Source organism: Vigna angularis, chromosome 2, assembly GCF_016808095.1.
Source record: "Vigna angularis cultivar LongXiaoDou No.4 chromosome 2, ASM1680809v1, whole genome shotgun sequence".
NCBI lineage: Eukaryota > Viridiplantae > Streptophyta > Magnoliopsida > Fabales > Fabaceae > Vigna > Vigna angularis.
The window spans coordinates 11,618,480-11,634,470 of NC_068971.1; the positions used below are offsets into that span (position 1 = coordinate 11,618,480).

Here is a 15,991-nt window from a genome sequence, read left to right on the forward strand (position 1 = left end):
ACTAGTCTTGAAAATTTTTCTTTCTTTTAAATACCTAAAACAACTTCTTCCATCATATTCTTCTCCAAAATTTCCTTCTCCTTCAAACACCACCTATAACACCATTATCATCCATCTTCTTCACGCCTTCATCAAAAAGAGCCATTAATAATTATATAATTTCGTGTAGAGATGGTTCCCCTCCGATGTATATTGTTTAGTGTCAAAGTCTCTACAGCAAAAATTATACAATGAGAGAGGAAGGACGAATGGCTCAATGAGGAGGAGGTGCACCACGAATGGCATGGAAAGGGGAATGGGGAAAATGAGAATGGAAAGTAATTTAGGGTTTTTACTTTGACCTAGGAGTAAAAGGGGAATTTCAAAATTTAGGGTGTAAGAAGATAAAAACAAGGTGCAGGAAGTAAAGAAGTAGCAGCCTATTGTTTGTTTTTGTGGTTCGTCCAATGGCCAAGTAAAGAATGGAGGGTGTTTCGCACAACACCTCCAAGTTTTTTATCCTCACCTCCAATTTTCTAAAATACCCCTAATTAATAAGGTGGTTATTTGTTAACTTTATATTTGTTCAAAAATTGTATACTAAGCATTGACTACACCCCATTTCACCCTATGGGGTGCTTGATTGCATTGTTGGTTGGGGTGCATACTTTCTGGTGGTGTGCTGGTTGCATTGGTGGTGGGAGATTGCTTGGGAGGTTAGCAATTTATTTTTGTTTTAATCTGTTTCACTTACATGAGAAGCACATCAACATGTAATAAAATAGAAAAAAACTTCACATGTGCATATCGAATATACAAATCTAATTTTACCTATATCGGATGTCAATATCCGATGTGTTGTTTGTTGGATGTCCATAACCGTATGTTTGATAAGTTTTGTTATATAATAGTTTAATTATATTAATTATTTAATTATTTAATTTGTTTATAATTATCTTTAAATTTATTTATTAATTTATATGAATTTATAATTTAATTAGAAAAATTTTCATTGTTAAAAAATAATTTTCATGAATTTATTAGATTTAATAAAAATATTTTTGAAAAAATAGAATTCGAAATATATCCTATATGAAAATTCGAGTGAGAAGTTATCGGATTTGATATTTGATAAAATAACAATCGGATCTGATTTTGTTTAAGTAAAGTTTAATTTTAGATACTTATTCAGTTATTTTATTAATTTATAATTATATTTAAATTTATATATAATTTTTATGGATTTATAATTTAATTAAATTATTTTTAATGGTTAAAAAATATTTTTTATAAGTTTATTAGATTAATATAAATATTATAGAAAAATAAATCTGTAAAAATATATATCGGATATGAAAATTCGAGATAGTACTAATCAGTAGTCAATATCCGATAAATCAAGTATCGGATATGTAGATATTCATGTGTATTTGCTGCTTCTTTTACATTTTTTATACTTGCTTTTTATTTGCTGTATGCTGCTTTATTAAGTTTTTTTACATGTTTTTAACTTGGTGCATGATGCTTTATTAATATTATGCATTATTAAGTTTTTTTACATTGCTTTATGTTTGCTGCATGCTTCTTTATTAATATTATTTAACAATAAATTTCTTTTATAAAAAATTAAATAAAACCAGTTAACTTAATTTTTATAATTATTAAATTTTTTTAATATAAACAATGCATTTTAAATCAATGCATTTTAAATGTTTAATTTTTATAATATAAAAAATCACATTTATTTGTATGTTGATTATATTATTTATAAATGTATAATTTATAATATCAATTTATAATTTTATAATTTAATTATAAATGTTTAATTTATTGTATTAGTTTTTTTGTTAAAATTTTTGTATAAAATAAAATTATTAATTTTTCTTTTATTTATTAAAAAAAATTGGTATTTAAAGTTGATATGAAAATTTTTAATAATGAGATGACCTAATAGAGAGAGGAAGAGGAAAGCCCAGAAAAATAGAAATGTGATGAGAAGAATATTTCAAAGAGAGAAGTATGAGGGGAAAAAGATGGATGTTGCCTGCACCTCACCTATTTCATTTTGCACTCCCAAATTTACATATTTGCCCTTCATTTATTAAAGTCAAAACAGAATTAATAATGACTTAATGATGTCCTAACTACCAATCATCCTCCTAACCACCAACTTCTGTTCTGATTGTATAAACCCTAGTATGCATGCACCCCTTTTCCCTCTTGTAGTTTTTTCACTTGCAGTAGCCTTTTTTTACTGTTTCATTGTTTTCTGGGTTGAGAGTTGAGAGGTTATAGAGTGTAGTGGTTGTGCTGCATGTTAGTGGTGCTGTGGATATTGGACGAGGAAGAAGGTGCTCACAGAAAGCTCTTCGAGAGGTTAGTTTAATATTTAAACACCGTAACACACTTCGAACTGTGGTTCATTGGTGGCGCACTTCAATCTACGATTTCACTGTGCATTTTAAAAACCCTATCCACACTTCGAACTGTGGTTAAGTGGTGGCGCACTTCCAAGTTCGGTTTCACTGTGCATCTTAAAAACCATAACCACATTTCGAACTGTGGTTAAGTGGCGGCGCACTTCTAAGTGTTGTTTCACTGGGCATCTTAAAAACCATAACCACATTTCGAACTGTCATAACCACATTTCGAATTGTGGTTAAGTGGTGGCGCACTTCCAAGTGCGGTTTTACTGTGCATCTTAAAAAACATAACCACACTTCGAAGTGTGGTTCAGTGGTGGCGCACTTCGAATGCAAATTTACTGTGTATACTTTATTTTTACCACTTGAACTGTGGTTTATGGGTGCCTCATTTTTGTTTCCTGTGCATAGTTTTTTTTAACCTCCCTATGTATTTGACATGCTTGCTTATGATTAATGGATTTTCTTTGCAGAGATTATTCCAATCTCCCCATTTTGTACTAAATCCTGATGTTTTGTGCATAATTCTCCTTTTTGTTGTCCCTTGCTGCCAGTCCACGCCCACCCAGATTAAAGCAGATATAAAACATGCGCAGATCAACCAAACACAAACATTCTATCATTTTTCCCCACCCACATGTACTAAAGATCAACCAGAAATCAAAATAAAATAACTAACCTGGATATTGATGTACGAGAAGAAGACACCCTACAACCATGGCACCAACAAGAGTGAAGAAACGAGGGAGGAGAGCTAACCACGACACCAACACAAAAAATAGTGAACAAATACTAAACAAACGAGAGAGGAGGGGAAGGAAGACCACTCAACACGTTCAAAAAATTGTGAAAAAGGAGGGAGGAGGGGAGGACAACAGAGAGGAGAAAGAAGAAAGACTCCAAGGGTGTAAGGTTTCAGGTGAGATGCGGCAGAGAGGAGAAAGAAGAAAGACTTGAGGGGTGTAGGGTCTCAAGTGAGATGCGGCAAAGGAAACTTATCAGTGGATGGGTCAACATTTTTATAAAACCAAAATATGTTCACTTACCACTGGCAGAACTAGAGTTAGGGCTACAATTGGAATTAAAAAAATGGGAGGTGCAAGATGAAGTTAGTGAGGTGCAAGAAAAATGACTCGGGAAAAAATATCAATGCACACTGACAAGAGTTAAGAAAAAGAATATTTGACCATTTTACTTTTCGTTTTTTTAAATATTAAAAGCTTCTTAATTATAGGATAATTTAGGCATTTTTGAAAAGTTTGGAGGTGTAGGATTAAGGGGTTGGAGGTGTAGGATTAAGGGGTTGGAGGTGCAGGATGAAACACCCAAGAATGAATAGTGATATACATCACCTGCAAACACTATAATTCACTTTTGTTTTTTATTTAAAATTTAATAATTATTTAATTTTAATTTAATAATTAATATAATTTAATATATTTAAATATATTAAATCAGATTTTATATTATTTTATTTTTATTATTACTATTTTTATTTTAATTATTTTCTTAAAATATAATTATTATAATAATAGAAGTTATATTTTAATGATTATTAAGATATGAACTTATATTAAATAATATTAAAATTTTAAATTAAATTAGATTATTATTAAATTTTAAATCTAAAAATGAAATTTAAAAAAATTATGAATTGGGTTTTAAAATCTGTACAGATTTCAAAATGTTGGATAAACATAAATGGGTCCCACACCCTAAATTAAGGGTCAATGTTTTTCCATGTTTTGCTCCATGTTTTCAGCTTTGTTGTTTGGTGTTTTGTGTGAAGCTCTTCTATAAAAAGGTAGAAACAAGCAAAGAAGAAAGAACCAACAGAGAAGCAGAAACGAAAACCATCGTGAGAGAAGTGAAGCCACGGTGAAGGATAGGAAAATTAGAGAGAGTGTGTTTTTGTGAGTGTGAGAGTTTTGTATACCATCCGAGAGGGTGAGATATTTATAGAGAGATCCTCAGAGAGTGAGAGAAACACTGTAATCCTACTTTTATAGTGAAGATAATTTTCTGGACGAGGTCCCGTGGTTTTTCCCGAGAGGGTTTTCCACGTTAAAATTTTCGGTGTTATTATTTTCTACGCTTTCATTTTTATGCTTCCGCATAGTGTCCATTTTGAGTTCACAGAGGAGGGAACAAGTACTGCTATTTCCCAACAGTGGTATCAGAGCTACCGATTCGAAAAGTCACAGTCCTGTGAAACTCAAGATGGAAGGAGACATGTTCAAGCTAACTGCGGATAATTATTCCTACTGGAAGCCGATGATGGAAGATCATCTATATTGCAAGGATTTGTATGAGTCGATCACAAATCTGGAAATTCCGGAAGGGAAGACCGAAAAAGACTGGAAGATTCTGAATCGTAAAGCAGTGGCTATGATTCGGAAATACATCGACAGAAGTCTCTTTGAGCATGTATCGACTTATACCAATGCGTATGAGTTATGGACAAAGCTTGAATCAATGATTCAAAAGAAGACTCCCAAGAACAAAGCTCACCTAGTCAGACGACTCGTAAAGTTGGAGTACTCTGACGACCAGAATATGATCGAGCATCTCAATACCTTCAAAGGTATTGTGAACCAGTTAATAAAAATTGATGATGAATTATAGGCTCTTTTACTCCTTAGTTCTCTACCAGAGAGTTGGGACACATTGGTGGTCACTCTCAGTAACTCAACACCAAATGGAAAGCTCAGTCTGGATAATATTACAAACAGTTTGTTGAATGAAGAGTCCAGAAGGAAAGAAAGGGGATCGAGTAGTCACTCAGAAGCCAATGTTGTTGAGAATAGAGGAAGGAGTGAACACAAAAGCAAAGGAAAACGTGAAAAGTCACGAGGAAGATTCAAGTCTCGTTCTAAAGGTTTAACATGCTTTTATTGTGGAAAAGATGGCCACAAGAAGCAAGAATGTAGATTCCTGAAAAGAGATCAGAAGAATGAAACTATACACCCTGATGTGATAGATCCCAAAAAGAAGTGGAAGAAAAGACCACAACAGCGGTGGTATCCGATGATGAGAAAGTGTTCCTTCTCATTGAGGTAAACTATCTAAATGTTGCTTTTGATGATTGCACTTGGATAATAGATACCGAAGCATCTTTCCATGTCACTCCTCATGAGGGATTCTTCTCATCCTATAAAAAAGGAGACTTTGGAATAGTGAAGATGGGTAATCATGTCACAAGCAAAATTGTGAGCATAGGAGAAGTGACTTTGACGACAGAAAATGGAAACAAACTTGTGCTGAAGGAGGTAAGACATGTGCCAGAAATGCGACTAAACCTTATCTCAGTCGGTAAGCTAGATGATGCTAGAATGAACAACCAGTTTGGAGATGGAAAATGGAAACTTAGCCGAGGAAGCATGATTGTTGCTCGTGGGAAAAAGGAAGGTTCTTTGTATGTCATACAAGGAAAGATATGCAAAGGAGAGACAAATGTTGCTCAAGAAGAAAGTAAGGAGTTGTGGCACAAAAGACTGGGCCACATGAGCGAGAAAGGATTAGAGATCCTTGCGAAAGATCATCTCTAGAGTATAAAAGGACAACCACTTGAAATATGTAAAGACTGCCTAGCAGGTAAGCAGCACAGAGTATCTTTCCATAAATATGATAATAGAAAAAGAAGAGAGCATATTTTGGATCTTGTGTATTCAGATGTCTGTTCAACATCCGAAAGGTCCCTTGGTGGTGCTCAATATTTTGTTACCTTCATTGATGACCACTCTAGAAAATTGTGAGTCTATCCTTTGAAGAGAAAAGATGAAGTTCTACGAATCTTCAAGGAGTTTCATGCCTCAATAGAACGTGAAACTGGTAGAAAATTGAAATGCTTGAGAAGTGATAATGGTGGAGAGTATAGGGGTCCATTCGAGCACTATTGTAAGACTCATGGGATCACACATGAGAAAGTACCTCCCAAGACACCTCAAATGAATGGCGTAGCTGAAAGATTCAACAGAACGATTGCCGAGAAGATCGGAAGCATGTTGTCTCATGCAAAACTTCCCAAGTCATTCTGGGGGGAAGCCGTGTTAACAGCAACTCATTTGATCAACTTATCACTATCAAGACCATTAAAGGGTAAGATACCAGAAGAAGTTTGGTCTGGTAAAAAGGCCTCATACCGCAACTTGAGAGTCTTCGGATGTAAGGCATCAGTTCACATTCCGAAAGATGAAAGAGCAAAGCTCGATGCTAAGGCGAAAGAGTGCATATACCTTGGTTCTCCAAGAGATGAATTTGGTTTCAGATTATGGGATCCTGCAAATAGAAAGATTGTTCGAAGCAGAGATGTGGTGTTCTTTGAAGATCAGACAATCCAAGACATCAAGAAAGTGGAGAAACCAACACTTAAGGTGAAAAGTGATCAAAGCCATATTGTGATGAACAACTTAGGGGGAGAGACTTCTCAAGCTGAGCCAGATCAGGAGTTACAACTTGATGAAATGGCTGAAGAACCTGATCAACCTAATCTGACGGTAGAATATCAACCAATTGAGAATGAACTCCAATTGAGGCGATCAACAAGGCAGAAGCAACCGTCAAGAAGGTATTTTTCAGATGAATATGTTACTTTCACTGATGAAGGTGAACCTCAAAGCTTTGCAGAAGCAATTGAGATGGAAGACAGAGACAAATGGTTGCAAGCCATGGAAGAAGAGATGCAATCCTTAAAGGAAAATCAGACTTAGGATTTGATAGAATTACCAAAAGAAAGAAGAGCATTGCAGAACAAATGGGTGTTCAAGCTCAAGAATGAAGAGAACAACCCAAGCCCAAGGTACAAAGCACGAATTATCGTGAAGGGGTGCAACCAGAAAAAAGGAATATACTTTGATGAAATATTCTCACCAGTAGTGAAGATGACATCCATTAGAGCGATTCTCGGTCTGACAGCAACACTAGACCTGGAGATTGAACAACTAGACATCAAAACAGCATTCTTACATGGAGACCTAGAGGAATAAATTTACATGAAGCAACCAAAGGGTTTTGAAGAACCAGGCAAAGAACACTTTATGTGTCGTCTGAAGAAAAGTCCTATGGTCTGAAGCAAGCTCCAAGACAATGGTACAAGAAATTTGATTCCTTCATGATCCAACATAATTTCAAGAAGAACCATTGCGTGTTTGTGAAGAATTATGAAAATGGTGAGTCCATCATACTTCTCTTGTATGTTGATGATATGTTGATTGTAGGGAAGAACAAAACTAAAATAGCTGCTCTCAAGAAGGCATTGAGTAAGTCTTTTGCCATGAAAGACTTGGGTGCAGTGAAGAGGATACTTGGAATGAAAATCTCCAGAGATCGTTCTAGAAGAATGCTATGGGTATCTCAAGAAGATTACATTGAGAAGATTCTCAAAAGGTTCAACATGCACAATGCCAATTCTGCCCGTGTTCCAATTGCTGAACATTTCAAACTCAGCAAGTTGCAATGTCCAAAGAATGAAGGAGAAAAAGTAGAAATGAACAAGGTACCCTACTCTTCTGCCGTGGGTAGCCTTATGTGTGCAATGGTTTGTACAAGGCCAGATATTGGCTATGATGTAGGAGTTGTGAGCAGATTCCTATCAAATCCAGGAAAGGAGCATTGGGAAGCTGTTAAGTGGATACTAAGGTATCTAAGAGGATCTTGAAAAGAAGCTTGTGTTTTGGCATGGAGATCTAAAGCTAATCGGATATTCAGATTCAGACATGGCTGGAGATGTCGATTCAAGGAAGTCAACATCAGGTTATCTGATTACTTTTGCAGGGGGAGCTGTTTCTTGGCAGTCAAAACTACAGAAATGTGTGACATTGTCTACCGCTGAAGCAGAGTATGTAGCAGTGACTGAAGCCTCTAAAGAGATGTTATGGATGGAGAATTTCCTAAGTGAATTAGGACATAATCAAGATGATTATGTGGTGAACTGTGATAATCAAAGTACCATTCGTCTGACCAAGAACCCCATGTTCCATTCACGCTCAAAACATATCGACGTGCGATATCACTGGATACGAGAAGCGTTGGATGAGAAGAAATTGAAAATAGAGAAAATCCATACAGACTTGAATTGGTCTGATATGATGACTAAGTCAATACCAACCAAGAAGGTTGAAGATTGTTGTGAAGGTGCTGGTGTAGTAGTGCCTTTTTTCAACTAAGTCAAGATGCAAAGATGGGAAAAAAGATCCATTTAAGTTTATGGGGGAGTTTTGTTGGATAAACATAAATGGGTCCCACACCCTAAATTAAGGGTCAATGTTTTTCCATGTTTTGCTCCATGTTTTTCTCCATGTTTTCAGCTTTGTTGTTTGGTGTTTTGTGTTAAGCTCTTCTATAAAAAGGTAGAAACAAGCAAAGAAGAAAGACCCAACAGAGAAGCAGAAACGAAAACCATCGTGAGAGAAGTGAAGCCACGGTGAAGGAGAGGAAAATTAGAGAAAGTGTGTTTTTGTGAGTGTGAGAGTTTTGTATACCATCCGAGAGGGTGAGATATTTATAGAGAGATCCTCAGAGAGTGAGAGAAACACTGTAATCCTACTTTTATAGTGGAGATAATTTTTTGGACGAGGTCCCGTGATTTTCCCGAGAGGGTTTTCCACATTAAAATTTTCGGTGTTATTATTTTTTACGCTTTCATTTTTACGCTTCCGCATAGTGCCCATTTTGAATTCACAGAGGAGGAACAAGTACCGCTGTTTCCCAACACAAAATCTGTACAGATTTCAAAATCTATTAAAGGTACAAAGTAATTTTAATAAGAAAGAGAAAAAATAAAAAAATATTAATTAAAGTTAAAAATGAAATTTTGGAGCTTCATTCTTTCAATAAGAAAGAAAACTAATACGTAAGATATAATCCAGGTAGCTTTGGAATTATTTTTATATCTAACTTTTTGAATTTTTAAAAGTATAATTAAATTTTAGTTTATTGACTTTTAGGAATAAATTAGTTTTAAAAAGTCGTGGTGTTAATAATAATAATAATAATAATAATAGTTTTCTTTGGTCAAATTTACATAACTTAGATAACAAAATTAAGAGTAGACATTTTGTGGTACATATAATCTATTAAGATATTTGATAAGAATAAAATTGTGAGAAAGTTTAGTCATATTTAGAATTGTGATAAAATTGTGATAAATTTAGAATATTGTAATTAAAATGTCTCCCAAAAGCAAAATTGTTAGAGAATTGAGTTTGAACTCCAAAAGAAACTTCTCCTCGAATTAGTTATTAACCCTAAGTATAGCTTAGAGATTTGATTTCAGAACATATATATTATTATAGCCTTAATCATTTTCATCCCATAATACTGGTTGGTGGTGGTTGCTTGATTTTTAATGGACGTGGTAATGCATATATATGTTCGATGTGCATGATGTGCTTTTCGTCATTGGGCTTATGTGAAATAGGGTTTCATTTTTCAAAACAACTATTAGATTACCCTTTTTAATTTTTCATGCATGCTGATTATAAAACATAAACATACTTTTAACAACAAATCTAAGTAGTTTTGGCGTCATTAAGCCAATTTGACATGAAAAAACATTCATAAACTAATCTTAATTAATCTTATTGACATTACTTTTAAGACAGATATATAGTTTGTGATAATGGAGCCGTTAAGGTGTAAGACGCGCCACAGCATTTCTGCAAGTTTAGGATTTTCGTTCGATAAAGTTTTTGTTGTTGTCGGAAAATGATTATATTTGTCATGAAGCTGCATAAAGTATGAATGGTTAAATTATAAAAGGTTATGCAGAAATGAAGGAGAACTTTGGTCTAAAAAAGAAAAAGGGTGTAAATATCTAATTATACCCCAGACAAGGAAGGAATATACCTGTGACATGATGCAGTAGTTTATGAATTTTAATAACTGAAAAAAAAATAGTGTGATGAGTGATGAATAATATATAATGAGTTGGGAAAGGAAATAAGAATGCAGAGATGTGTAGTGGTGCTGTCTCTAATAATTGCATCTTTATTGAGTTCCGTGTCACCTCAGTGACATTGATCCATGCCACCAACACTCCATGTCAGATGTCTTAAGACCACTTTTTTTCTTTCTTTCTTTTGAAACAAACAACCAAACCAACCTCTTTCTTTCTTTCTTCTGCCTTATACTATCCAACATTGACCCCAAAACCTTCATCAAATCATCCCCACTGTCATCGTGATTGCTGTATCTTCATGCTGCCCTTGCCCTACGTGTCACATCTTTTGCTTTTCACCCTTTGCTTCCTATCCTATCTTGTGCAGGGATACTTCCATGGTTTGGTAAGATATCATGAGGGTAAAAGTTAGGCTTAAGGTGATACTCACAATGCCATACATAAAAGTGTGTGACCAATTTTCAATCATTGTTCTTATCTTTCTACTAAAAATATGCAGTAATCCAACAAAGTAAATGGTATAAGCAGAACATTTTTATACTGGTATTTAATCAAAATTTACTATAAAGATAATAATAACAACAACAATAATCTCCTTAAAACGTATACTTATTATGATTTCTGGTATTTACTTGTGACTTTTGTCGTTGTTTTATTCATATGATGTCATATTCGTGTATATTCACAAGATGTAGGAGTAAATTTCTTGATTAGATTTTACTTGTTTTGCAGTTAGTTAGACAAGATTAGGCTAAATTCATGACACTGATGGAGCATTTGGGCAGCATTTTAACAGTGTCTTGAATTTTTGAAGTTCATTTGTAACTCCCATACAAAGCTCTTAAATTAACAGTTTTTATCAGTAAAAGAATTTGAATATCGTGTAGTGTAACTGTATGATTAATGGGCACTGTTAAAACTATAATTGTAACGTCTGGTTTTGGTCATTTCAATTCAGAATCGAAACCCAATAAAGCAAGTGGCACAGGCACAACCCTGTTGTTTGTTTATGCAAAAATTTACCACTGGACTCGGTCTTTTAGTTTGTAACGTAAAGTGTCAACGTCCAAGGCCAACAATGGTACTTGATTAGATAATTACATGTGAATACGAAGTCTGAACACTGTATTTGTATAGTGTATTGCAATAGTATTGTAACGCAAAAGGCAGAAACAAAAGCAGCCAAAAAGCAAAAGATGGTTCAGCACTGGTAAGAAGACCATAGGCTGGCTACTACTACACACAGCAGCACATGTTATGAAAACGAAAAGAAAAAGCTAAGTTGGATGTATGTGATGGCATTTGTGAATAAATGAATGCTATGGAGAGTGCCTTTTGGGGCGTTTGCTCCAAAATATTCCTGAACCAGCAATCTGCCCGTACGCATCGTTTGATAGTTTAATCATCAACAGCCACAGCACAAGCCTCAGTTTGTGCTGCTGTTCCTGAAACATACACAGATCAGGCAGCAGCAGGAGTTTCCTTTTCTCAACTCTCTTCACTCTTTCTTTTAACAGATACATAGATAGAGAGATAGGCAGAGAAACATGGTTTCTGAAACCTCCCTCTCTTCTTCTAAACGCTCTCCGGCTACTCCCAAGTTTTGCAACTCATTCACTACTAGGTAATTCAGAAACCTTTTGTTTCTTATTTTTCTCTTTGACTGTGTATGGATGTATTTTGGGAGTGTCATAAACTTTCCTGCCTAAGTTTCTTTTGAAGGTGGATTGAAAATGTAACCTCATGAGCTTGTTTTGCTAGTCTTATTTTCACCGTAGTTCTATCTTACTGGTTTAGAAATTAAAGCATTTGATAATATTTTGATTGTGCATCTGATACCTTAGTTTGTCCTTCCTTTGGATTTTGTGGAAAAGGTTATGCATATTATCCGAAACGGTTTTTATTGTGGGATTTGGAGATTTTTGAGCTAGATAGAGATTATCTAAGTTCTTTGGAAAATTCTAGGTGAACAGATGCCTAAAGACAATATTCTTATTTCTTTGCTTTGTAAGTTTTTAGGCTGAAGGGTGAAATGACTCAAAGGATGCTGAATCCATGCATCCTTGACAGGATTTTATAACAGTTGTCATCCCATGTTTTCTTTTTTGTTGCAGGATTTTTGCTGATGTTGCCGGAGACATTACAATTGTCGTTGATGGTGAATCTTTTCTGCTACATAAGGTAATTCATTTGAGATGATGTTGAAAACCACTTGATACTTTCATGACTAGTTCTAGTTGTCATTGAGTTGTGAGTTTTATATTCTAAACTGTAGCCATGTGTTTAATTTGGGCGTCTCTTTTACCAGTTGCTATGAATTGGGATATGGTGAACAGTATGTCCAAAATTGATAATATGCTAACAACCAACTAAAAATCAACCACTATTTGCCAAAAGTCATGCCTACTTTAAGATATCAAAGAGAAAAGTTGATGACTTCTATTTGGCTTCTTTTGAGTGCAAAATAGCTGCACCAGTCAACTCAATGATACTAAGATAATGTATTTGATTGTACAGAAATAAAAATCTATTTAAACTAATGTCGCTACTTTGTTCTGGTTCATGAAGTTTCCCCTGGTGACTCTAAGTGGGAAAATCCGGAAAATGGTGGCTGAAGCCAAGGGTTCCAATGTTTCAAACTTGGAGCTCCTCAACTTTCCAGGGGGGCACCAGACATTTGAACTTGCCATGAAGTTTTGCTATGGGATGAATTTTGAGATTACAACATTCAATGTTGCCCGGCTTCGTTGTGCAGCAGAGTATCTGGAAATGACAGAAGAATACAGGGAGCAAAACCTCATTTCAAGAGCAGAGATTTATCTGAATGAGATTGTCTTTCAGAGTCTTCAGAAGTCAGTGGAAGTGCTATCCACATGTGAGATGTTGCCTACAAATATAGTGGATGAAATTGAAATATCAAGTGGATGTGTGGAATCCATTGCAATGAATGCTTGCAAGGAGCAGCTAGTTTCTGGCTTATCTAAATTAGACTGTGATGGAGAATCTAGAGAGCTAAAGGAGGATTGTGTTGCCTGGTGGGTTGAAGATCTCTCAGTACTGCGTATAGATTACTTCCAAGGAGTTATTTGTGCCATGGGAAGAATGGGGGTGAGATCAGATAGCATTATTGCATCACTGATGCATTATGCTCAATCATCTCTAAAGGGTATTGGAAAATGCCAATTCTGGAATCCATCAAGGACAAACTCAAGTCCAACCAGTGTAGAAAAGGACCAGAGGATAATTGTGGAAACTCTTGTGAGTCTCATGCCAACAGACAAAAGCTCTGCCATTCCCTTGACATTTTTGTTTGGCATGTTAAAGATGGCTATCATGTTAGGTGCAAACATTCCCTGTAGGCTTGAGCTTGAAAGAAGGATTGCATTACGGTTGGAAATGGTCTCATTAGATGATCTACTTATACCATCACTGCAGAGTGGAGACTCTTTGTTTGATGTTGATACAGTTCACAGGCTACTGGTGAATTTCTTGCAAAGGGTCGAAGAGGAAGAAACTGAAGATTGTGGATATGAATCTGATGGGCTTTGTTCTGCTGGCCATGGTTCCCTGCTAAAAGTGGGGCAGCTTATAGATGCTTATTTAGCAGAAATTGCACCTGATCCGTACTTAAGTCTACAGAAATTCGTTGCTTTGATAGAGATACTTCCTGATTATGCTCGTGTTATTGACGATGGCCTTTATAGAGCCGTGGACATTTATTTGAAGGTAAATTTGCTTGAAATATAGCACATATCTATCTCTGATTCAAATAGTTAGGTGCTCCCAAGTTAAACATCATATTCTCAATCATGCATCGGTTACACTTTTAGTATGACTTTTAAGATATTTATCACAAAAATCAACAAACATATATGATAGTTCATGATTAAATGAACAAGAACAACCATTACACTTTTAGTGCATATATTATTCAATGTATACCTTTTCCTTCTTGATGTTGATAACAGCAATCTTTCTGCTCCTTGTTCAGGCACATCCAGCACTAACAGAGCAAGAATGCAAGAAGCTGTGCAAGTTGATAGACTGCCAGAAGCTATCTCAAGAAGCATGCAACCATGCAGCACAGAATAACAGGCTTCCACTGCAGATGGTGGTGCAAGTGCTGTACTTCGAGCAGCTGCGTTTGAAGAACGCGTTGTCAGGGAGTTCAGGAGATGGGCTGCTATCACAGAGAATAAGCAGTGGTGTTCCAAGTGCAGCCATGTCCCCAAGGGACAACTATGCCTCTCTGAGGAGAGAAAACCGGGAACTGAAGCTGGAGATTTCAAGAATGAGGGTGAGGCTGAGTGAGTTGGAGAAGGAACAGATGTTCATGAAACAAGGCATGATTGACAAGGGAGGAAATGGAAGAACATTCTTAACATCAATTTCAAAGGGTATTGGGAAGATTGCAATTTTTAGTGGTCAAGGAGGAGGAAAGCGCCAGAAATCAGGTAGGAAGTCTCGTGGTTCAGAGGGGAAAACTGGTAGAAGTAGGAGACACTCTGTCTCATAGATATTGTTCTTCTCTACTTAGCTAAAAACTCTCTCTATTATACCTTATCAGGTGCACACAACATGTAAATGACTTGATCAACAGCTTCTCTTCATCTTGGTCTTAAGTTTTGGCAGTTGAACTTCATATCCCACATTCTCCCTTCCCTGTTGTACATGATTTCAGCTCCTGAGATAAGGTCCTTGTTCATTACACAGTTACACCAAGACAAAAGCACAAACATTTCAATGTGTAGCATCATCGTCACCTTGTCTAGGGACACAGTTGAAGCACTTCCTTTCCCACTGATAAAATGTACTTATTTATTGTCAAACTTGTTCCTTCTTCTATTGCATGAAAAGGAAAATGTAACATATGCAACCGAATACTGAAATGATTAACCTTAGATTAAAGTTTCTGTAACTTCTAATGGCAAGATAAAACTAACTTGGCTTATGGTGCCTGTCAGGGAAGTGACACCAGTAATTGTCTTCATCCATTCTGCCCAAAATCTCTTTGTGGGTACGTTACTGGCATGCAGTATGTTCGATAAATCCGAAACATTTTGTTGGTAGATTTAAGACATGTTGATTTCTGTAATGTAATGCACTCCCTTCTTGGTGACAAAAATCTTGACATATGTTTTATTTTCTATTTTCGATGCAAGGAAACAGATCACAGCCACTTCCAATTAAAAAAAATAACTTTTTATTCTTCAATTTTAGCTGTTTTATATAATATATATAAACTGTTTCTAAAATAAGTTAATGTTTGAATTCAGATTAAATTTACTAAAAATGTTCAGAAAAATTTTTGTTTTCTTGAAAATTTTAGCTTATTATTTTTCATATGTTATTTCCTTGAATATTGACATTTTTTTCTTATGTAAATTTCTTTTTGTTTTATCCAAGTGAGATTTAATTATCTCAATTATTTTTCAGCAAAATTATCAGACAAAAATTAATTCCGATTATAGTTTGTTATAACAATAGCCAATTATACAGATAATTGATTATCGAAATAAAGTGATTTTAGTTGTGTTTTAAAAAGATTTTTTCTTATAACCAAACAATATTAATGAAAGTGAAAAAAATAGTTGCGTGACATTTTTAACATTTGAACGTCTTATTTTCGAACATCCCGTCACCATGACAGCATCTCATTTTTAGGGGTGGACATGGATTAGATTTTTAAAGA

The 15,991-nt window shown here is 35.2% G+C and overlaps 1 protein-coding gene across 3 annotated transcripts; it reads left to right on the forward strand.

Moving 5' to 3' along the window:
* Nucleotides 1-11,446: 11,446 nt before the first annotated feature.
* Nucleotides 11,447-15,466, forward strand: LOC108321313 (BTB/POZ domain-containing protein At3g08570). Of its 3 annotated transcripts, none has more exons than XM_017553034.2 (5): nt 11,447-11,923; nt 12,414-12,480; nt 12,868-14,025; nt 14,291-14,753; nt 14,867-15,207. In XM_017553034.2, exons 1-5 carry the CDS (start codon nt 11,847-11,849, stop codon nt 14,881-14,883), a joined length of 1,782 nt encoding a protein of 593 aa, XP_017408523.1. In that variant the 5' UTR covers nt 11,447-11,846; the 3' UTR covers nt 14,884-15,207. The 3 variants fall into 3 exon arrangements, 2 of the variants coding, with proteins under 2 accessions (XP_017408523.1, XP_017408522.1); XR_008247306.1 differs by adding an exon at nt 15,264-15,466 and having other exon boundaries at nt 11,449-11,923; nt 14,291-15,109; XM_017553033.2 differs by having other exon boundaries at nt 11,449-11,923; nt 14,291-15,207.
* The last annotated feature ends 525 nt before the right edge of the window (nt 15,467-15,991 follow it).